The 23,153-nt window shown below is 41.5% G+C and overlaps 1 protein-coding gene across 1 annotated transcript in view; it reads right to left on the bottom strand.

The window, feature by feature from the left end:
- The window catches only part of PRTG (protogenin), a 116,838-nt gene that overhangs the window by 68,172 nt on the left and 25,513 nt on the right, over positions 1–23,153 (bottom strand). The window contains exon 3 of the mRNA XM_029070155.2: positions 1,690–1,834. Within this exon, the coding sequence (XP_028925988.1) occupies positions 1,690–1,834 (145 nt within the window). The remainder of the gene's footprint in view (positions 1–1,689; positions 1,835–23,153) is intronic.

The raw sequence follows: 23,153 nt of genomic DNA, 5'->3' as shown, positions 1-23,153 counted from the left end.
TTCAACTCTCTAAAGAGAGCAGAGAATTTTGCAACAATCAGCTCTGAAAGTGCTCTGGATATTAACAACACTGTCGCTAAAAAAACATTCAGTCCACACCCCCCCCACTCCTTAAGAACCTCCGGGGGTTGCCCATCCACCTCTGCATCAAACAGAAACTCTTTACCGTTGGCTTTAAAGCACTCAATCACCTTGGCCCTGCCTACCTCACCTCACTGATCTTTTATGAAAGCCCAGCCTGCACACTTCGCTCCTCTAGCGCCAACTTGCTCACTGTGCCCATGCCTTCTTTGTGGCCTGAAACTCCCTCCTCCTCCATATTCACCAGACCACCCCTCTCTCCCCACCTTTAAAGCCTTATTAAGGTCACATCTCTTTCAAGAGTTCTCCCCCACTTAAACCCTCTATTCCCCAACTCCCTCCCCCCCTTCACCTGGGCATTTGGGCACTTGGTATTCACCCCATCCTCACTACCACATCATTTATGTACATAGCTACAATTTATTTCTATTAATGTCTGTTCCCCCATCCAGACTGTAAACTCTTTAGTTGTAGGGAAGGTAACCCCCAGCTCTGCTGTACTGTACACTTCCAAGCACAATGGTCTGCCCACAGCAAGCACTCAGTAAATATCACTGACTGATCATCGGCTGTTCACTGAAAATTTCCCTAACGAAAAGTCCTATTACAAAAGGTAATAGGCAATTAGATCTTTTTATTGAGCAAGGAACAGGTAACACCCCGGATTAGACATGACCAAGTAGAAGGCCAGGGATCCATTCATTTGATCGTATTTATTGAGCACTTAACTGTGTGGAGAGCACTGTGCTAAGCACATGGGAGAATACAATATAACACTAAACAGACACATTCCCTGCCCATAACAAGCGTGCAGTCTAAGGGGTAGACAGACATTAATACTGCTATCCCTACATTTACATATTCATTCATTCATTAAATTACATTTATTGAGTGCTTAACTGTGTGCAAAGCACTATATTAAGTGCTTGGGAGAGTACAACAATAAACAGACACATTGACTGCCCACAGTGAGCTTACAGTTTAGAGGGAGCCTAAATATGAAATTTTAACCCACTCGGAGGACTCTAGAGTAGCTTTTCTGCCTTACTTAGGCACCTGTCCAGCAGTTCCTTTCTCATTGAATCCTACTGTTACCCTAATACACAGTTCTAGCCTCTTTGGAACAGTTGCTCTTCAGAAACAACATGGCCTAATGACAAGAGCCAGGGCCTGGGAGTCAGAGGACCTGGGTTCTAATCCCAGCTCTGCCCTTTGCCCACTGGGTAACCTTAGTCAAGGCACTTTGCTTTTCTGAGCCTCAGTTTCCTCATCTGTAAAATGGGGATTAAATCCCACTCCCTCCTGGGTCTGAGAGCCCCATATGGGACAAGGACTGTGTTTAACCTGATTATCTTCTGTCTACCCCGGCCCTCAGTACAGTACATGGCACATAAGTGTTTAACAAGTTCCATTAAAAAAAAAATTCCCCAGGCAGCTGGAGGCTAAAGTGTTTGGTCCTAATTGTCTGGAGAATTTGGAGGTTTCCATTGTAGATGGGAAAGTAGCTGTAATCTGTAATAAAATCTTCTTCCTGAACCAAATCTGCTAATTGTTTCATCCAAAGAAATTCCTATTCAATACCAACTTTAAAGAAAAAAGACTCTTTACCTGTCCATAGCCAGGGGTAATGACGTTCGATTCAATTCCCACGTAATGATGGCAGGAGGGTTTGAAGTTATTTTACAAGCGAGTCTGGCAACTCCACCTTCCTGAACTTCAACTGACAGAGGCTGAACTTCAAATGCAGAGAGGGCTGAAACACAAAAGTGAGAAGGATAGGCAAGCTAGCACTTGTAATGGTTATTTGTTAAGCGCTTACTATGTGCCAGGCACTGTACCTGCCAGGTTCTACAACTAATCTACATTAAAAGAGACTCAAAAAACATTAGCAATCAAATCATGAGCCTACTTACCGACTGTTCTTTCTTCCATCCCTTAATAATAATTATTATGGTAGTTCTTAAGCCTTGTGTGCCCGGCACTGTACTAAGACCTCCCCATTTCTGGACTAACACAGGTGGGTTTTCAGAGGCTGGTGTTTCTCCACCTCTAAGGCAGTGACATGACAGTTCCAAACCATGTCCTATTTATATAGACCATTTGTGCCCAATGGAGGCTTTTATTTATTACAGTGAAGTTAGTCCTCTTGTCAAAGACAGGAACTCTAAGTTGGTTATCAGTGCCTTTTGAACATGGAAAAATCAAGTCTACTGCTTTGAATCTTGGAATAGAAAGTGTTTGGGGAAGTTGGGTAGAGGAAGGAAGAGAAAGAGGGAAGGTAGGAAGGAAAAAAAGGAAAGGAGCAGAAGAGGATTGGGAGAAAGAGGAACTAGATGGAATCTCATAAACACAGCTTAACTGAATTAATAATAATAATAATGTTGGTATTTGTTAAGTGCTTACTATGTGCCAAGCACTGTTCTAAGCACTGGGGTAGACACAGGGGAATCAGGTTGTCCCATGTGGGGCTCACAGTCTTACAGTCTCACAGTCCCATTTTACAGATGAGGTAACTGAGGCACAGAGAAGTTAAGTGACTTGCCCAAAGTCACACAGCTGACAAGTGGCCGAGCCGGGATTTGAACCCATGAACTTTGACTCCAAAGCCCGTGCTCTTTCCACTGAGCCACGCTGAATTCTAAACTGGCACAGAACACTCCAAAACTGCAGCTAAAATAAACTTTTTTTCAGGTTTACAAGTTTCCAAAGCAGACAATTTAAAGTGAAATGGTCTGCATATACTGAGAAAAGCCATCTCCTTCGCATCTCCAACCAAGAAGAACCAGTCTTCAATATCCATATTAGACATTGGCCATGTTTTTAGCTTCCTATTAATTTAAGGGAGGGAAGAAGGGAAGGAGACTGTGCGGGAATTGAATGGGGCATCACACCAAATTCCTGGTTGGAATCAAAGCGATGATTTAGTCGCTGTCCTTCAGTCTCAGGGTCGAGCTGCCATTCCCAAATTTCATACTTCTATCCCAGCACGTTCCCTAGCAGAAGCTACATTGGGGTTGGATAGAGGAAAGGGGAAGAGGAGGAAGAAGAGTGAAAGGATAACAGGACAGAATTCTGAGATAACCCCGTATGGTAACTGGGAACCTGAATTGGTGGCAGATGAACTGGAAGAGGTAGCAGAAGGTACCTAAGCTATTTTTACCAACTTTTAACCAGTTAAGATGATTCGTAGGGTATGCCACTCTCAGTTTGCACTGTGAGAAATAATTTACCATTTTACGTGATACAGTTTGTTTTATACTGATTGTACTGGGAATACAGAGGCGCACCCACCATCCATCTACCTCACCCCCAGCATGTAATCTCCCAAGCGCTTAGTACAGTGCTCTGCACACACTAAGGGGCTCAACAGCACTGATGATGACCTATCTCAGTCCCGAGACAGGCTGCCAAAAAACCATTCAGTCAACCAATCGTATGTATTGAGCGCTTACTCTTTGCAGAGCACTATACTAAGTGATGGGAGAGTGTGATTCGACAGTATAAAAGACACGTTCGGCTCCAGAATATTAGGTTTACTACAGATCCTAAAAAATAACTTACAATTGGAGGCATGGCATGATGAAATAAGATAAGGTTGTCCATGGAGTTAACTGAGAAAACTGAGGACCAAAGTACTTAATTGCAGTTAGATTATCCAGTAATTTAGATAAGGAGCCTGAGGCCCAGAGCTATTAAATAGGATAATAAAATGGAATCTAAGACTCCAATTTCCCCATAACAGCCTGTCCTAAAGATCATGCACTTTATACTTTAACTTTACCTCCAAAATAGCATCTTCAACACATCCATATATGTCAAAGAAACTCTATAATCTTAGAACAATTTCAGAAATACATTAGGATCATAAGCTTTAGTCCTTCTTTTATAATTGAACTTAGCTCATGCACCCGAGTTATTCAAAGGCAGAAGGTAAAATAAAGTTGATTTTTGCATTTTAACACTGTCTGAATTAAATATAAAAATATACAATCCAAAAAATCAATTTTTCTCCTCTTCATAAGAGAGGGGCAGAATCTATCCACTTCAAAATTAGAATTATTATACATAATTTCTTCAGGGAAGAAAAATAATTATAGATATTAGCTTTATAAAATTATTGAAATTCAGAGTACAAAATTTCTAATAGCGTATATCATTGTTAAATAGTCTAACAAAAATGGGAACTGAATTATTAACTTTCATTTCTCAGCATATGTTTTATTACTATTTTAAAGATATTCAAGGTAAGTACATTATCCTTCTTTCCCTTCTCCCCCCCCCACCTTTGGGAAATAGCAATTCAAGAGAAGGAGCACTAATATAAAATCAAAATGCTCTTTTCAGGAATAGCTCATTCTGTTACATGACAATTTTTGTAACAATATTGCTAAAGGTCACTGGTCTGTTTCATCTGAAACCAGCTCAGTTTATAAGCTGATTCAGTATTGTCAAATATTTGTCTGCATGTTGTATTTAAATAGCTTAATTTAAATTGCTTCCTTATGCAAATCTTTGCTTTCTTCATAATGCTGATTTTATTTGTGCTAATAAAATGTGATTTTACAAGCTTATTGCTGTCTTGTGAAACCTGACCTCTTTGTAACTTACTTTTTTCCTTCAGCCAGTGCTAATATAAACCTAGGAACCTAAGAAGAAGTCATTAAAGTAGTGCTGTTAAGAGCCAAGAGCTCTATAAAATGGACAGGGAACAAAGTCTCAAGAGACCTGCGTTGTTCTCAAAAACAACCTTGCCGAATGCAATAAACCCAAGTGCTTTTTTTTATTTGAGGCTTCCTCCTCTTCTCTCATTTAATCATTTTGCTCCCACATTTACACTCCAAGGAAAACTATTAACAATTCCAACATGATGGCATAACCCAAATCTTTGCTCTAACCTCTAAAATAAACCTATTAACTTGCATTAATTTACATGTAAGTCTCCTGTAGGAAGGAAGGATGAGGCATCAGGGCCACTGGAGATTATCTGCCTGAAGTGATTGATTAGAGTTCTAGGCCCCGCCTGGTGGATTTCTGTGGGGCACATGGGGTGCAGTGATCTAATAAACAGGTGAAGTGAGGCACATCACAAAGTAATTTTTTTGTTTTTAAATACAGGCATAACCCTTTCAAAATTTAAGTGATTACAGCTGAGTTCCCTAACCATAACCCAGCAGGTGTGGCTCTGCCACTTGTCTGCTGTGTGACCTTGGGTAAGTCACTTCACTTCTCTGAATATGTTACCTCATCTGTAAATTGGAGATTAAGACTGTGAGCCCCATGTGGGACAAGGATTGTGTCCAAACTGATTAGCTTGTATCAAGCCCAGTGCTCACAACAGTGCTTGACAAATATAAGCGCTTAACAAGTACCATCATTATTACCGGTCGCATTTATTGCCGGCTGCTGTTGTGTCTCTGGCGCCCAGGGTAGCCAGCTATTTTTCGGGGTGCCAACTGGGGCTGGCCACCTGGCAATTGCCCTAGTTGTAGTCAAAAACCTTCTTTGCTGAGGGTTGAACCTCAGCAGACCTTCCCCCTATTTGCAGAGCAATGGAGATGTGTTCTTTCCACTGAACTGATAGGTGGGTTCCCTATCTGTGGAATAATAACAACTGTGGTATTTGTTAAGTGCTTACTATGTGCCAAGCACTGTTCTAAGCAACTGCTATTTGAGCATATAATTAAGCATACAGGGTTTCCTATCACTTTTCAAATAGATTCATATTATTTGGGTCAGTGTTTAAGATCTTGAGAATGCATTTTGACCCCTTACATTATTTCCTATGGGAAGTTATACTTTGTTTAATAATTGTGGCATTTGCCAGGCACTGTAATAATGTTGGTATTTGTTAAGCGCTTACTATGTGCCGAGCACTGTTCTAAGCACTGGGGTAGACATAGGGGAATCAGGTTGTCCCACGTGGGGCTCACAGTCTTCATTCTCATTTTACAGATGAGGGAACTGAGGCACAGAGAAGTTAAGTGACTTGCCCACAGTCACACAGCCGACAAGTGGCAGAGCTGGGATTCGAACTCATGAGCCCTGACTCCAAAGCCCGTGCTCTTTCCACTGAGCCACGCTGCTTCTCTACTGTACTAAGCACTTGGGTAGATACAAGGTAATTGGGTTGGAAACAGTCCCTGTCCCACATAGGGCTCACAGTCTTAATCCTCATTTTCTAGATGAGGTAACTGAGGCCCGGTGAAGTTAATAATAATAATGTTGGCATTTGTTAAGTGCCTACTATGTGCAGGGCATTGTTCTAAGTGCTGGGGTAGAGACAGGGTAATCAGGTTGTCCCACATGAGGCTCACAATCTTAATCCCCATTTTACAGATGAGGGAACTGAGGCAGAGAGAAGTTAAGTGACTTGCCCACAGTCACACAGCTGACAAGTGGCAGAGCTGGCATTAGAATCCATGACCTCTGACTCCAAAGCCGGCGCTCTTTCGACTGAGCCAAGGTCATCCAGCAGACAAAGTGTCCGTCAGTATTAGAACCTAGGTCCTTCTGACTCCCAGGCCCATGCTCTATCCACTAAGTCATGTGGCTTCTTTAGTCTAGTGCTCTTTCGCTTAATTCATTCAATAGTATTTATTGAGTGCTTACTATGTGCAGAGCACTGTACTACGCGCTTGGAATGTACAAATCGGCAACAGATAGAGACAGACCCTGCCCAATGACGGGTTTACAGTCTAATCATACCACATTCATGGTAAACTGGGGTGTAAATGAAAATAGTTCTCAATGACAAAGGGAATGAATTACATATTTCTCCATCAAAACATTCCAGATTTATAATCAAAGTTATTGGGGTAGGGGGGAAAAGCTATAAATCTTCCTTAAGCAGCCAAGTAGGATAGAGGGTCAGGTCAGAACCACATTGTTGGGCTCTGCTTAGATAAAAAGACTCCCTACCTAGCAGGAAACCCCGCTCCCATTGACAAGCTGGAATCCTGCCAACAAATGTCAGTAGTTCCCTCTCTATCTGATGGTAAGCATTTTGATAGATATCATTTCTAGGACACCGGCCCTTCAATCAACGTATCAATCCACGCTGTGGTTTACAAACCAAAACAGTTTAAACACAGTTGTTACTTCCTCCAACTGTCAGAAGCCATTACCGGCCTATTGGTTTGGTGTTTACAAGAGCTCTCAGATTGTTGGGCACGGGAGAATGCAACCCAGCATGAAATGAAATGGAGTCACATCTGATTTTGTTGCTTAATCGGTATACCAGTGCATAACCACAAAGGCTAAACAGGTTCCAAGGCCCAAGGTCTCCATAAAACCTGGGACACACAACTCTGCCGGGTAATCAGGGGCCCCTTAAGTACTCGAAGTTATATGTACAATAATAATAATGGTATTTGATAAGCGTTTACTATGTGCCAGGCTCTGTACTAAGTGCTGGGGTAGATAAAAGCTAATCAGTTTGGTCACAGTCCCTGTCCCACACAGGGCTCACAATCTTAATCCCTGTTTTACAGATGAGGTAACGTATTTATTAAGGGCCCACTGTGTGTGAAGCAGTACACTATGAACTGGGGGGGAAAAGTATTTGGGAGAGATATACACACAAGGTCAAAGGCTCACAACCTCGGAATAACAGAGGTCAGTGACAAAAATATCAATCAGTGGTATTTACTGAGTCCTTACTATGTGCAGAACACTGTACTAAGAGCTTGGGAGAGTCGAATACAACAGATTTAGCAGACCTGTTCCTTGCCCATAACGAGTTTACCATCTAGAGTCATTCAATCGTATTTATTGAGCACTTACTATGTGCAGAGCACTGTACTAAGCACTTGGAATGTACAATTCGGCAACAGATAGAGAGAATCCCTGAGAGAAGCAGTGTGGCTCAGGGGAAAGAGACCGGGCTTGGGAACCGGAGGTCGTGGGTTCTAATCGCGGCTCTGCCACTTGCCAGCCATATAACTTTGGGCAAGTCACTTAACTTTTCTGTGCCTCAGTACCCTCATCTGTAAAATGGGGATTAAAGCTGTGCGCCCCACAAGGGACAACCTGATCACCTTGTATCCCCACATAGTAAGTGCTTAAATACCACCATTATTATTATCAAATATAAAAGGCAAGGATGACAACAAATACAATAGCAGCAGGTTTTCAGGCTTCTCAAGGCTCAGATCAATAGTTCCATAAATCACAGGTAAGTCCCAATTACAGTCAATGCTTAGTCCCTGTCTCACATGGGGCTCAGCCTCAATCCCCATTTTATGGATGAGGTAACTGAGGCACAAATAAGCAAAGTGACTGGCCCAATGTCACACAGCAGACAAGTGATGGAGCTGGGATTAGAACCCACTCCTAGGCCCGTGCTCTATCCACTACGCCATGTTGCTTCTACATTCTTATCTTGGATAATAGTTCTAGTGATAGTATATATTAAGAGTTTACTGTATGCAGAGCACTGTACTAAGCATTGGGAAAGAGCACACAAATGGGACTTAGATATGCAACCTAGCCCTAGAAGTATAAACTTTCCACTACTGGTAAATATATTAGAAAACATGAAGCACGTTAAGCACAACCCATAGTCACTTCAGTCATCATCTGCGGTACTTATTGAATGCTTACTGTTTGCAGAGCTCTGTGCTAAGCACTTGGGAGAATACAAGCACTTGGGAAGCAGCATGGCTTAGTGGACAGAGTACGGGTCTGGGAGTCAGAAGGTCATGTGTTTTAATCCCGGCTCTGCCACTTGTCAGTTTTATGGCCTTGGGCAAGTCACTTCACTCCTCTGTGCATCAGTGACCTCATCTATAAAACGGGAACAGAGACTATGGGCCCAACGTGGGTCAGGGACTGCGTCCAACCCGATTTGCTTGTATCTACCCCAGCACTTTGTAGAGTGCCTGGCACATAATGCGTGCTTAACAAAAACCATAATTATTACTATCATTATTATTACAAAAGATTTAGTGTATATGCTCCCTCAGTCAATGGTATTTATTTAGCACTTACTGTGTGCACAGCACTATATTAAGGGCTTTAGAGAGTTGGTAGTTTCCTGCTCACAAGGAGCTTGCAGTTTAGAGAGGGAGACAGACATTAAAATAAATTATGGGTGTGGAGTTGAAGGTGGGGTGGGTATCAAGTGCTCAAAGGGTAGAGTTCCAAATGCATAAACGATGCAGAAGGGAGAGGGAGTAGGGGAAATGAGGGCTTATTTGTGGAAGAGATGTGAATTTAATAAGGCTTTGAAGGTGGGGAAAGTGGTGGTCTGTAATATGAGGAGGAGGGAGGCCCAGACCAGAGGGAGGATACGAGCAAGGGGTCAGTGGCAAGATGGATGAGATCAAGGCAGAGTGAGCAGGTTGGCATTAGGAGTGAAGCAAAGCACACGGGTTAGGTTGTAGAAGGAAATTCACGAGGTAAAATAGGAGGGGGTAAGATGATTAAGTGCTTCAAAGCTGATGGTAAGGAATTTGTTTGATGTGGAAGTGGATGGAGGTTCCTGAGGAGTGGGGAAATGTGATCTGATTTTTTTTTTTTTAGTAAAATGATTCAGTCAACGGGGTGAATTATGGAGTGGAGTGGATAGAGACAGGATGCACGAAGTTCATTGCGGAGGCCGAGGTAGCAGGCGGTGAAATAGTATGAGTGCTTGAATCAGCATAGTAGCAGTTTGGATGGAAAAGGAAGGGTGGATTTTAGCAATGTTGTGAAGTAGAACTGACAGGATTTGGTGACAGACTGAATATGTGGGTTGAAAGAGAGTGGAATCGAGGATAATGTCATGGCTATGGGCTTGTATGACAGGGAGGAGAGTATTGTTGTCTATAGTGCTGGAAAAGATAGGGGAGGGCAAGGTTTGGGTGGGAACATGAGGAGTTCTGTTTTGGACATGTAAGCTTGAGGTTCTGGGGTGGGGAGCATCTTTTACAGGGCACACAACTAGTAACTTCAGTATATTCTAGATAATGATTCCTTTTGATGGGTTTCCATTTTTTCTTTTCTAAAATACATCAAAGTTCAAGGGGTTAATTTTCCCATTTAATAACTTTCCCGTATGGCAAGGGTTTGCATTAATCTTTCTTTAAATAGCATAATGTAAATAGTACTGAATTCAGACTAACTAGGCAGTTAACTAAATCTAAAGTTAATCATTTGCAGCTTAGTGGATACAAGTGAGCAACTGAGTCCCAAGCAAGGCAAGCAAGCGAGCAAATTTCTAAAGAGAAAAAGTACATGGAAGCCAGAGCCAGCATGAAAAACAATACACAGGAAAGGCAGAAATGACATACCAAACATGAAGGTCGGGTAGTCTGAGGGAGTGAATAGATAGATGCAGAGGGGTACAGAAGGATATTGGACAAGGTAACAGATAACAAGTGGGATAGAGGATGAAAGAGGAGAGAGAAAAAGGGAGAGAGAGAGAAAGAGAAAGAGGGAGGGAGAGAAACAGAGGAGGGAGAGACAGCATGGCCTAATGGATAGTGCTCAGGCCTGGGAGCCAAAAGGACTTGGGTTCTAATTCTGATCTGCCACTTGTCTATGTGATCTTGGGCAAATCACATCACTTCTCTGTGCCTCAATTACCTCATCTGCAAAATGTGAGCCCCATGTGGAACATGGACTGTGTCCAACCTGATTAGCTTGTATTTACCACAGTCAAGTACAGTTCCAAGCACAGTCAGCCCATAAAAGATAACATTAAAAAAAAAAAATAAGTCAAAGGGAGGAACAACCCCTGCAGCTTCTACATCTCATTTCAACTGTTCAGAGCCTAGTGTTGGACTTAAAGTATGGACTGTGATTCTCCACCTCCAAAACTGCCTTGAGAGAATCGCTCAACCCTGGCCATGTGGTAAGCTGAGTGGGCAGGAGAGTGGTGGAAGGGACTGTGGTAAGATGGCAGGAAGAAGCAAAACAGAGAAGAACCTAAGAGATGTATGCATAGGAAATGAGTGAGGAAATCTAACGCAAGGACAGATGGAAATAATTGTGGTATTTGTTAAGTGCTTACTATGTGCCAAACACTGTACTAGCGGTCCAATTACCCTCATAAAATTACCACCAGGAGACCCAACCCTCACAGACACCAAGTCAGGCTACTGTAATTTCACAATGTTGCCCGGAAATCTCTACCATCGGCTTCCGAATCTTCCGCTCCCTCCGTTCGGCGGTTAGCTCCCTATGCTGCTAACACTGTCTAAAGAATCATGCTAGTCTGGAAGTGAGATCTGATCATCTCACTTTTTAAAGGCAACTCCAGCTGAGATTTTTTCCTTTTCTCAGCTTATCTATCATCCAGGCAGCAGTGTGTGGTCACAGAAGTGTACAACAAATGCTAATGCATTTATCCAGCAGTTCCCCTTGGCCCCTCCGCTGGCAAAAAAAAGCAGGAAATAGTACAGAAAAGGCCACCAGCAAGCCACATTAACCAGCTTCAAAGCTTTTCAACTTGTGTGGCTCCTATGAATTCAAGGGGGAAAGAAAACGTGTGGCTTTGTCTTTGCCAGGGCTCCTTTCCCTTCAGCAATTTGCCAAGTGATTGCCTTATAGTGTTGGTGCCTAATCCTGCAGATGCCTTTCTTACGGCTTGTTGTCATTCCATAAAGAATTTGTTCTGCTTAATAGCTCAACTGTGCAGCAAGAACATTCTTTGCGATTTTACACTCTGTAGTATTAAGAGAAACAGAAGGAGCAAAACAATAGCTGGAAGAGTAGGATTTTCCCCATCAAGAAGCTACTGTGTCAACTGGAGAGCATCGAAAGTGAAAGTATTTAAACCAAATCACAGCTGTTTTTATTTTCCCATTGGGCTTGTTTTGGATTTTCCAGAATCCTGATACAAGTAGACTTTTAAGAAAGTCCAATCAAATGATGCCCTAACCTCCATTAGGTTCTAAGCAATAGCTAGTTGTTACCGTAATGTGGTGACTGCATCACAGAATTGGAAATTAGTAGTAAAAATGATATTACTTTGTTCCTACTCCCCACTAGATTATGCGGCAGGCTAAGTGCAAGACTACAGGACTGGGAGTTGAAAGAACTGGTTCTAAGCCTCGGTTTCTTCATCGGTAAAATGGGGATGAGACCCGTTCTCCCTCCCTCTTACAAGACTTATGGTATTGGTTAAAAATTATGGTATTTGTTAAGTGCTTACTATGGCTCAGTGGCAAGAGCACAGGCTTAGGAGTCAGAGGTCACAGGTTCTAATCCCAACTGCGCCACCTGTCAGCTGTGTGACTTTAGGCAAGTCACTTAACTTCTCAGTGCCTCAGTTACCTCGTCTGTTAAATGGGAATTAAGGCTATGAGCCTCACGTGGGACAACCTGAAATTCCCTGTATCTATCCCAGCACTTAGAGCAGTATTTAGCACAAAGTAAGCTTTTAAACACCTATATTGTTATAAAAGTAAATCATGTTGGACACAGTCCAACGTGGGGCTCACAGTTTCAGACCCCATTTTTCAGATGAGGTAACTGAGACACAGAGAATTGAAGTGACTTGTCCACGGTCACACAGCAGACAAGTGGCAGGGGAGGGATTAGAACCCATGACCTAACTCCCAGGCCCATGCTCTATCCACTATGCCATGCTGCTCTGAGGATAAGTCCGCTAGGAGACGGGGGTTATGTTCAATCTGATTATTCTGCTTCTTCCCTAGTACTTAGCACAGAGCAAGTGCTTAATATGTACCATCATTATGATGTAATGCACTGAACTAAAAATGTGGAAAAAAAGCAGCTGAAGCACAAACCACATTCCCTGCCCCAAAGTAGTTTATAGTCTAAACAGGGGAAGCAGGAATATTCACAAGCAGTGGAATAAAAAAACAAAAAACTAAACTAAAAGCAAATGTTCAATCAAATATTCATTTTTTCCCCCTTGGGGATCCCATAGGACAGCTGAATGCCTTTGGAAGTTTCTGGATACTTGTGAATGCTTCTCTCCAATGCTCTGCAACTGAAGATCTTCAGGGAGAAGATGAAGGCTTTATCCTACCCAGGTCTTTTCCCTTGGGAGAATACTGCATTCTCCCACGAGTTTAGTACAGTGCTGTGCACCCAGTAAGTGCCCATATCTACCCCAGCACTCAGTACAGTCCCTGGCACATAGTAAGCCCTTAACAAATTAAAAGAGTGCTCAAAATATACCATTGATTGACTGACTTATAGGAAACAGAGAATGGGAATGTTTCCAGAGTTTCCCCCAACCCTTTGCCCCACACAAAGCAGTATTTTGGGAGTCCAGAGTTCAAGAACATGGACACTTTAAATGCCATTCCTTCTCCTCCCTTTAATGTACATATCTCTAAATTACATATTATAAATTATTTATTTATATTAATGTCTGTCTCCCCTTCTAGACTGTAAGCTCCTTGTGGGCAGGGAACCTATCTACCACCTCCGCTGTGTTGTCCTCTGCCAAGCGTTTAGTGTGGTGCTCTGCAGATGGTAAGCACTCAATCAATGCCGCTAATCGATTGATTGATTGATATCTGACCTACCCTCTTTCACTTATCTCCCCTCTCTAGAGGCTTTTTCTGGGAGCTTGTCGGCAAGAGATTTTTGGAGCCATCTGTCTCGGTGTATAGAGCAACTTGGTCAGACTTGTTGCCAGTCACTAGAGAGCTAATAGAAGCTTTGCCTTGAGTGGAAGAAAACAGCATGGAGTAGCAGATAGAGCCCAGACCTGAGAATCAGAAGTTCATGGGTTCTAATCCCGGCTCCGCCACTCATCTGCTGCGTGACCCTGGAGAAGTCACTTCACTTCTCTGTGCCTCAGTTACCTCATCTGTAAAATGGGAATTGAGACTGAGCCCCATGTGGGACTGGAAATGTGTCCAACCCGATTTGCTTGGAGCTACCCCAGCACTTAGAGCTTGGCACAAAGTAAGCCCTTAACAAATACCATAATTATTATTTCTATTCTCCAGATTTGTGGTACAATGCCTGGCATATAGTAAACCTTTAATAAATACCATAATAATAATTATTATTAAGACTGGCCAAGCAGCTGCTACAGAACAAAGCAGGCGCTGTCCCCTTGGGGTCTTTCAGTGAATGGACAGGTGGCTCATTTCAAATCAGGGCAGAGTCCACCCATCATCTTCAACCAACAGTTGGAGCAACTTTATTATACACTGTAGGGGACGGGGGTTTGTGCACAGCATTTTCAGTTTAAATAAATAACAGATATATACATAAGTGCTGTGGGGCTGGGTGCGGGGGAAGAGCAAAGGGAGCAAGCCAGAGCGAAGCAGAAGGGAGTGGAGATGAGAAGTGGGGCTTAGTCTTGAAAGGTCTCTTGTATTCAGAACACACATTTTAAAAAGCGGCAAATCATTAGGGAAGGGAATGTGTCTTTTTTGTTATCTTGCACTCTCCCAAGTACTTCGGACAGTGCTCTGCACACAGTAAGTGCTCTTTGAATGAATGAATAAATGAACTTGGAGCAGGAACTGAACTACCAAAGGCTGGGACTGGTACTTAACCCTCTTCCTCCACTTGCTGCCCTCATGCAGTCAGCTGTCTTTAGTCACTCAGATCCTCACAAGGGTTGTTCATTTGACATGCCCACCCTACAGTAGTTTATTAAATAACACTCTAGTGGGTGTTTCCCTTTAGACTCTAAAAGAAGTTTCAGTAATGATTTAATGAAGCTAAAGGATCACTTTTAAGTTTAGCAGCTTTACTAAACCAGAAAATAAAAAGCAAAGGATTAGCTTACCTCTAGTTATTTAATAGTCAGTGTATGAACTTTTCAGATGTGATTTGATCAGTGAATCATGTAACAGGATAGGGTGGTAGAAAGAAGCTTTCTTGAAATTGGTTACTAAATAAAACTCTCCCTAATCACTAAAATGTAAGAGCTCAAGATATACAGAAGTTGAATATCATAAACCTTCCCAAAAAGAGAGCTGCTAGCTTATCACATAACTCTGAAAGTCAAGGTGGGACAAGAGTTAAAGGCTCTGTGGTAAAGAATGAAGAACGCAATCCCCAAGTGTTAAATTATGATGAAGAATATTAACAAAGACCATTTAACGTGGATAAATCCCAAAGTAAAAGCACATATGTCAATGTTCAATCTGTATAACAACTCCTAAGAGCACTTGAAATGAGATTTATGCAGCCTATTGTTCATGTTCTCCTGGGATTCCTGAGTCTACTGCATTGTCTTCATCTCCGAATAGATCTTTGACTGCGGAAGGCTGACTTTATTGACAATTACAACAAAATATATCCCCTCACCATAAACATTTTCACCTATTCAGATCTAAGTGTGGGCAGGATTACATATTTGTATTTTGATGTCATACCATTTCAGATTTCACTTAATGTAAAGAAACGAAAATAGAACCCACTCTGGGTGTCAGTAACATAAGCTATAGTCAGGCAAAAAAAAATAGCACAAAAAACCCTCTGATATTCTAACCATATGCTGTGTTTCTGGAGAATATAAACACAAGAAGTTAGAGAAAGTCACCGGAGATTTTTCCCTAGAGGATTCTTTATTTATTTTAAACACATGATAACCTTTCAGTCTTATGCTTTTCCACTATCATGTCCTTGGAATTCTTGAATAACCCCCCTAAAACAGGGAAGATCTTAGAAGAGAAAAGCTTTTGGGATTGAAAAAAAAACCCTCAGACCTTTAAATTACTACAATATTATGCCCCTGATAAATATTATTACTGTCAGTTGTCTCCAATGATTGAAAATTAATTCTAGAATGAAACCACTTTCAGTCCACCCTCCCACGATACCAAGTGGCCGCCTCGTACCAGTTCCAGTTCCTCGCCAACCTCAAACTGCTGGAGGAGATGGATGGGTCACGCTCTGGGGCAGTGAAGGACGTTGAAAGTGGCCAGCGGAAAGCAGGCTTTCCAGCTAATTCAACAGGTAGTTGTCAGGGATGTGGTGAAATAAGATTTATCTGTTATCCTGTTTTGGGGTGCTGCCAGCTAATTAAAGCAAAGTGTACTAACCCTCAGAACAAAGGCAAACTTACGCACCCATATACCATGGTTTTATTTGCAGCCTGCTCAGCTAACAGGCCTTTCTTCTGAGGGTGCCTCATCAAAGATTCATTTGTTCACTCATTCAGTCATATTTATTGAGTGCTTACTGTGTGCAGAGCACTGTACTAACCACTTGGGAGAGTATAATACAACAATAAACAGATACAATCCCTGCCTACAACGAGCTTACAGATTGCAGCTCTCACTGGCTCCAGAGCTGAATGTTAATTATATTATAGCACTTGTTATGCACTTATGTTCCAACTACTGTACTAAGCACTGGGATAAATATGAGACCATCGGATTTCGACACAGTCTCAATCCCTCACAGGACAGAGTGTAAGTGGGAGGGAGTAGAATTTAATCCCCATTTAACATGTGAGAACTGAGGCACAGAGAAGTTAAATGACCTTCCCGGGGTCACACATAGCAGACAAGTGACAGAGAGGAGATTAGAATCCAGGTCCTGTAAATCGCAGCCTTATGCTCTTTCCACTGGGCCACACCACTTCTCTGATGAGAGGAAATCTCTACTGTTCAGCAGCATTTGTTGGAGGTTGGACTATCGGCATCCTCCATTCATTTGAGAAGCAGCATGGCGTAGTGGATAAAGCAAGGGCCTGGGAGGCAGAAGGTCATGGGTTCTAATCCCAGCTCCACCACTTAACTGTGTGTGGCCTTGGGCAAGTCACTTCACTTCTCTATGCCTCAGATACCTCATCTATAAAATGGGAAACGAGACTGTGAGCCCTATGCGGGATAGGGACTATGTCCACCCCGATTTGCTTGTATCCATCCTAGTGCTTAGTACATTCCCTGGCATACAGAAAGCACTTAGTAAATACCATAATTATTATTAGTCATTCATTCAATCATATTTAATGAGCATTTGCTGTGTGCAGAGAACTCTACTAAGCATTTGGGCGAGTACAATAAACAGACACATTCTCTGCCCACAACAAGCTTACAGTCTAGAGGAGTCTTGATGGCTTCAAGTGGCCCCTTGATTCTGCTTATAACACCTCGAGGCTTCATCTTGGCAATTTACCTGGGCATTAACAGGACCTAGACTGAATGCATTATGCTAGTTTCAGGACCGCCCAACTTCCCCGTCTCCCCACGGGTGTACATGCAGGTACACACACATCCTCAGTCAAAGTTACATACAAGCAACCTCTAGGGAGGGGAGGCTGAAGGGCTCACTTTAGATCACAGATGTCACCGAAGATCCACTGTGAGCTGGGCCACTCTTGTCTCTCTGAAACACTCCCAAGTTATCTGGAACTCTTGAGAAAATTTTAGAATCTCCCCCACTACCCCAAGTCCTAGGAAGGGGTGTGGGGGACTCAACTAGGAGCTAGGAATCATGGCAGATCCTAGAGACCTCCTTTTGGAGTTGGACTCCTGGGCAACTGCAAACTTGCTGCTGGTGGCTTCCTAGAAACTCTAATTTCCCAGTGCTTGAAGGGAATCAGTGCTTCACTTTGGGCACTTTTGTGCAATGCCCAGATGCCTTAACCCATGCACATATACACGCGTTTAAGAAAATCTATCAGCATGAGATCAGTAGACTACCTTCTTCCTGCTTCCAAACCTAATTTCATTTCTTAAAGGCAAGTCATTTAACTTCTCTGTGCCTCAGTTCCCTCATCTGTAAAATGGGGATTAAGATTGTGAGCCCCACGTGGGACAACCTGATTCCCCTATGTCTACCCCAGCGCTTAGAACAGTGCTCGGCACATAGTAAGCGCTTAACAAATACCAACATTATTATTATTATTAAAGTCATTTAACTTCTCAGGGCCTCAGTTACTCATCTGTGGAAAAAAAAAATGGAGTTTAAATCCTACTCCCTTCTACTTGGGCTATGAGCCCCATCCCATGTGGGACAAGGACTATGTTAAATCTGAATAACTTATATCTACCCAGCTTGGCAAAGGAAGGGCTTAATAAGTACTGTAATTATTTTTACCACTTCCTGCACCCAGTGGGTGACTATTGTTGCTACTGAACCCAATTCTTTCCTTTTTCCCTTATCTCAAGAAATACTGTTTATGAACACCCAAATCTTTCCGGCAACCCCAAGTCCCCAAACTCAAAGGGACCTGATGTGTGGGTCTCCACACTTGGTAATTCTCCTCTCAAATCAGATTTGTACATCCCTTCAGAAAAGAATCTCCACAGACCGTGAAGGAGAAACAACTTGCTCGTACTGAGGCAATGGGAAACTGGCCATGTGCATTTTTTTTTGCATGATCCTAAGGTACTATTAGAGCTTATGGGAGAATTGCCTTCACTAGTAGGGCACGTGGTCCTGTTTGAGCCAACAATATTCCCTATTTGCACTGAACAATCTCTTTTGGTCTTGGTCCACTCAAAAACACTCCTTGACCTGACAACCCAAAAGAGAAAGATATACTTTTCCTGCCAAAATCAAACAGCATATATGGCTGTTTCTGGGCACTCCTTATAATAATAATTATGGTATTTGTTAAGCACTTACTATGTGCCAGGTACTGTACTAAATGCTGGGGTGGATACAAGCAAATCAGGTTGGACACAGTCCTTGTCCTGCATAGGGCTCACAGTCTTATTCCCCATTTTACAGGTGAGGTAGCTGAGGCACAGAGAAGTGAAGTGACTTGCCTAAGGTCACACGGCAGACAAGCAGCAGAGTCGGGATTAGAATCCATGATCTTCTGACTCACAGGCCCGTGCTCTATCCACTATGCCATGCTGCTTCCCTGATAATCTTCTTGGGCAAGCCCTAGATGAATCTGGAGATATGGGATGTGAGGGAGAGGCTGAAAAATAAAAGTTCAACAGCTACTGCGCTTACTACCACAAATTCAAGCCTCCTCTTTATCATGGTGTGACAAGGAAAAAAAACCACACCTAATGCCTAATGGACTAGCTTCATATCCTCTTAAGAGTTTTCTCTGAATTACATGCAGTCTTTTCCTCAGAAAAATAAAAGCAAAAGGGCTTGGACCAAAGCCAGTCAGAAATCCCTCATAATACATTCAATAAGCCAAATCAAAACAATACATAGTTTATAGGAATGAGGTAAAAGAAACTTGTAGGTCATATTTCATCTGCTGCAGAGTGTCATATTCATTCAAACAGAAGAAGGTTAACTGGCGGGATTGGCTTTTTTAATGCCTATTATGTCCAGTGGAGAGAGTCAAACAGCATGATTCTTTCCTTGACAGTTTATAATGAACGTCACTATAGAGATCTGCAGTTAAAAGAAACACGGCATAGCTGAAAAGGTTAGAGGTAAAAACCACTAATACTTTCTTACTCTACACCAAAGGGGAATGTATTTCTTATATGCCCTATCAAGTGAAAATTCAGCATTATTGCATTTGATTCAAGATTTATACTTCAAGGCAATATTCCATTCTATTGTTACCTATTTTTAAGTTTGAGCTTTCCTTAAATTATTCAGTTAGCTTCTAAAAGTAATTTGAAATGACAAAGACATACAAAGTTTTGTAAATCACAACAAAGCTTTAAATAGGTGAGAAGCACAGTGATCTAGTGAATAGTGCCCTGGCCTGGGAGTCAGAAGGACCTGAGTTCTAATCCCAGTTCCACCACCTGTCTGCTGTGGGACTGTGGACTGTGGGCATGTCACTTCACTTCTCTGTGACTCAGTTACCTCGTCGGTAAAATGGGGATTAAGACTGGGAGCCCCACGTGGGACACAGATTGTGTCCAATCTGATTCCCTCTATCTACCCCAATGCTTACAACAGTGCCTGGCACATACTAAACACTTAAATACAATTTTTTTAAAAAAAGGTGGGCCCAATCTTCAGGTCCCAAGCTTTTAGGTCACATTGGAAAGCACAAAGCCAACCTGACCAGGCTAAGAAAGCACTGCACCTCCAGAGAAAATGCAGCCCAGTGTGATTGGGCTTTCTCATATATACAAAGATGTGAGTATGGACTTTGTCCAGGAAGAGGATTACCATTTCAAACCTAAATGCCACAGTTTTATTCAGAAGTGAATGACACCTTTTTGCTAATAAGACTAGAAGCCAATATCCGTAAAACTCAAGACTTCAGAGGTTCATGGGGTGACAAAGTGGGAGTTACAAAATTTTCCTTCAGGAGGGTGCTTAAACCCTCCTTATATCATTTTCCTGGTGCCTTCCAGACACAGCAAGGTAATACTGAATTAAATTAGTAATCCATTACATAGTACAGCACTCTGCATACAGGAAGCGCTCAGTAAATACACTGATTGATTACATATTCTTTGAAGCTCAGTAACTCCAACACCATCAAGCTTCTAAGATGCCCCTAAATAGCAGGATCCTAAATTTAAGGATCACTGGGGCCCCTAAAACACTCCAGGGATTTTCTGGGCCAGGAAGGAACAGAATTATATTTTTAAACATTGACAAAACACAGAATAAAACAGTTCCTTACCCGGTGACATTTCAATCTAAATAGAGAGGTGATGCAGTACAAACAGAAGGATGAGAATTCTTTCTAAAGCGTATAAGGTAGTAATAAAATGAAAACACAGAGAGCATACTTCAAGAAAAATGATTTCACACCTACTGCGATGGTCTCAAAGAGTCATAACGTGATGAAAAGCCACAATTTTCTTCAATAATAAATAAAATGTTTCCTAAATGGGATAGCAATCAAAAGTCAACAAACCTGGAAATCTCAGCTTTAAAGGGGGAGCAATACTCAAGCCCTAAAAAGATTTAGATGTGAGGCTTCCAACAACAGCATTTACTGGGACCATACTGTATAATGGGCACTGTACCAAGTTCTTGGAAACATAATAAAAATAAGGCATCCTCAACAAATTTACAATCTACTCCAATAGTAGAAGTAAAATTATTAGCATTAGGTGTATACACCATGAGCCCAGACAATTTTACTGTCATTATAAATTAATCAAATAATGTCCTCATTTCTCAGCTGCCCAACAGACTGGTGGCTATTCACAAAATCCTCTAACATGGCTGCTAAAAAAGTATACATTTTATAATTACTTCAAAAACATGCTGCTTTCCTCTTTCTGTGCAGAAACAGCCGAAAGAGAAAAATGATAGTCTCTACATGTTTTAATATAGGTTTACATGAAGGAACTATAGGACATGATTGAAATGGTGTATTTTTTATAACATTTGTTCAGCTCCTCCAAAGTGTCAAGCACTGTTCTAAGCGTTTGGGTAGATACAATTTAACATAATTTATCCCATCAAACCCCCTATATTGATAAAATCCCAAATCTCTCTTTAAAGATATGCTGTAAAGAAAAAGATGCAATAGGAGAATTCATCTGAACCAAAAGTAATCCCTTCATCATGTAATGCATCCTTTCCCTTTTAGTAAATGAATAGATATCTAATGCTGATTTCTTCCCTGTCAAGTCCTTGACAGAAGACTGCAAACCTGGACTGTTAATGAATCAATCACCAGCTGCTAGGCCATGGCTCAAATGGTGAGAAGAATGCCTGACCAGAGTTCACTGACCACTGGTCAAGGGAGGACAAAGACCCTGCCTCGAAGAATCACCTCATCTGGGAAACTAGAAGTTGGTTAGTTCCACCAGGAAAGGTTTTGCTAAGGTAAAGTTTTTGAGAGGTCATTTCAGGGGGTTGGCATCTTCCTTTTTTGTGAATTGTACAGTATGAAATAAATCCTAAAGTGGTAAAAGTCAAAAAGGACTGGTTATCAAATATATAATAAAATCTAATTTCCATGCCCAACCATAGGTGTCTTTAGACCCTGGTATTTAACGTAACCTATTTAGCAGTGGAGAGAATACATCCAATTTTAGAAAAAGGACAAAAAAGGAAGGTACTGATGTTCTCTTCTTGTCACTGCACATTTTGTTGGATAGTCGAAATACTCGAATAACTATTTCAGCTCTTTGATCTAAGAGCTATGAGTTTTCCAACTACTTGAACATTTTGAAAAACAAAGAATCCTTTTTTAATAAAGCATGGAAATGAGGCTCCCTTAGCACCAAATATGTGTGCTCTCCATCATGAAAAATGACAGTGCTTTTTTAAAGCCTTTTAATGAAGCTAAAGAAGATTTTAACAATTGTTACTAATTCTTAAAATCTCCAATTTTGGGGTATTCAAATGGCCAGTTACACTACCCTACCTTACTGCTCTAGCAGAAGGGCCAATTTAAGGCATTATGTTGGTTTTCACTCTTGACATGCTGTGGAATTTAATGGTAAATGGAAAATTATAATGCATCTACAATGCACAAACAAGTTATAACTAATCAATGAAATGTTACTTGAAGTTTAGATTATTTCTTATCTGTAAATAATGAAAAATGCTTGCTATACCACAATGTCCATCTGCTAAAATGACAGGTGCCTTACTTACATCTAAATCTTTAAATACTTGAAGATAACTGATTATTAACATATTAGACACTTATTTTATCCAAAGTACAGTCCTACAGCTCTTGGAGTGAATGCTTTCAGGATAGAGGTTTCCTAGATACTAAATTTATTTCAAATATCTCCCTGAAAGAACGCTATCTAGTTCACTAGAGTTTTGTTTAAAGGACTCGAAAGATCTTATTTAAACAGGGATTATAATGAAACAAGTTACAAAATCAACAAAGAGCTGATTCAATAAACCTGATGGTGGAAGTTACATACCATCGGACACCTGCAAATGCCTACATATAGTCAAGAGAGTTTTCTTCAGCAATACGGAGCTGAATAAATGAATCCTGTCACTGCAGTCTTCAAATGAGCTACCACAATGCTCCAGGATGCAAATATAAACAAATGAGAAAACTAAATCAAGAGGCTTGGCACCTCCTTTGAGCAAATTGATCAGATTTAGGATAATTTCAGATAAGGTAGCAGAAAATTTCTACACTCTTACTCAAATCATCCTCTGACTGTGAGCTCCTTGTGGGCAGGAAATGTGTCTTCCAACTCTATTGTAGTGTATCAAACAATGGTATTTATTGAGCACTTCCTGTGTGCAGAGCACTTTACTAAGCACTTGGGAGCATACAACAGAACTCATAGACATGTTTCCGGCCCCCAATGAGCTTACAGTCT

This window comes from Ornithorhynchus anatinus, chromosome 8 (assembly GCF_004115215.2).
Source record: "Ornithorhynchus anatinus isolate Pmale09 chromosome 8, mOrnAna1.pri.v4, whole genome shotgun sequence".
NCBI classification, from domain to species: domain Eukaryota; kingdom Metazoa; phylum Chordata; class Mammalia; order Monotremata; family Ornithorhynchidae; genus Ornithorhynchus; species Ornithorhynchus anatinus.
Note: the sequence above shows the minus strand (reverse complement) of the source record. Positions and strands in the feature narration are given on the sequence as shown.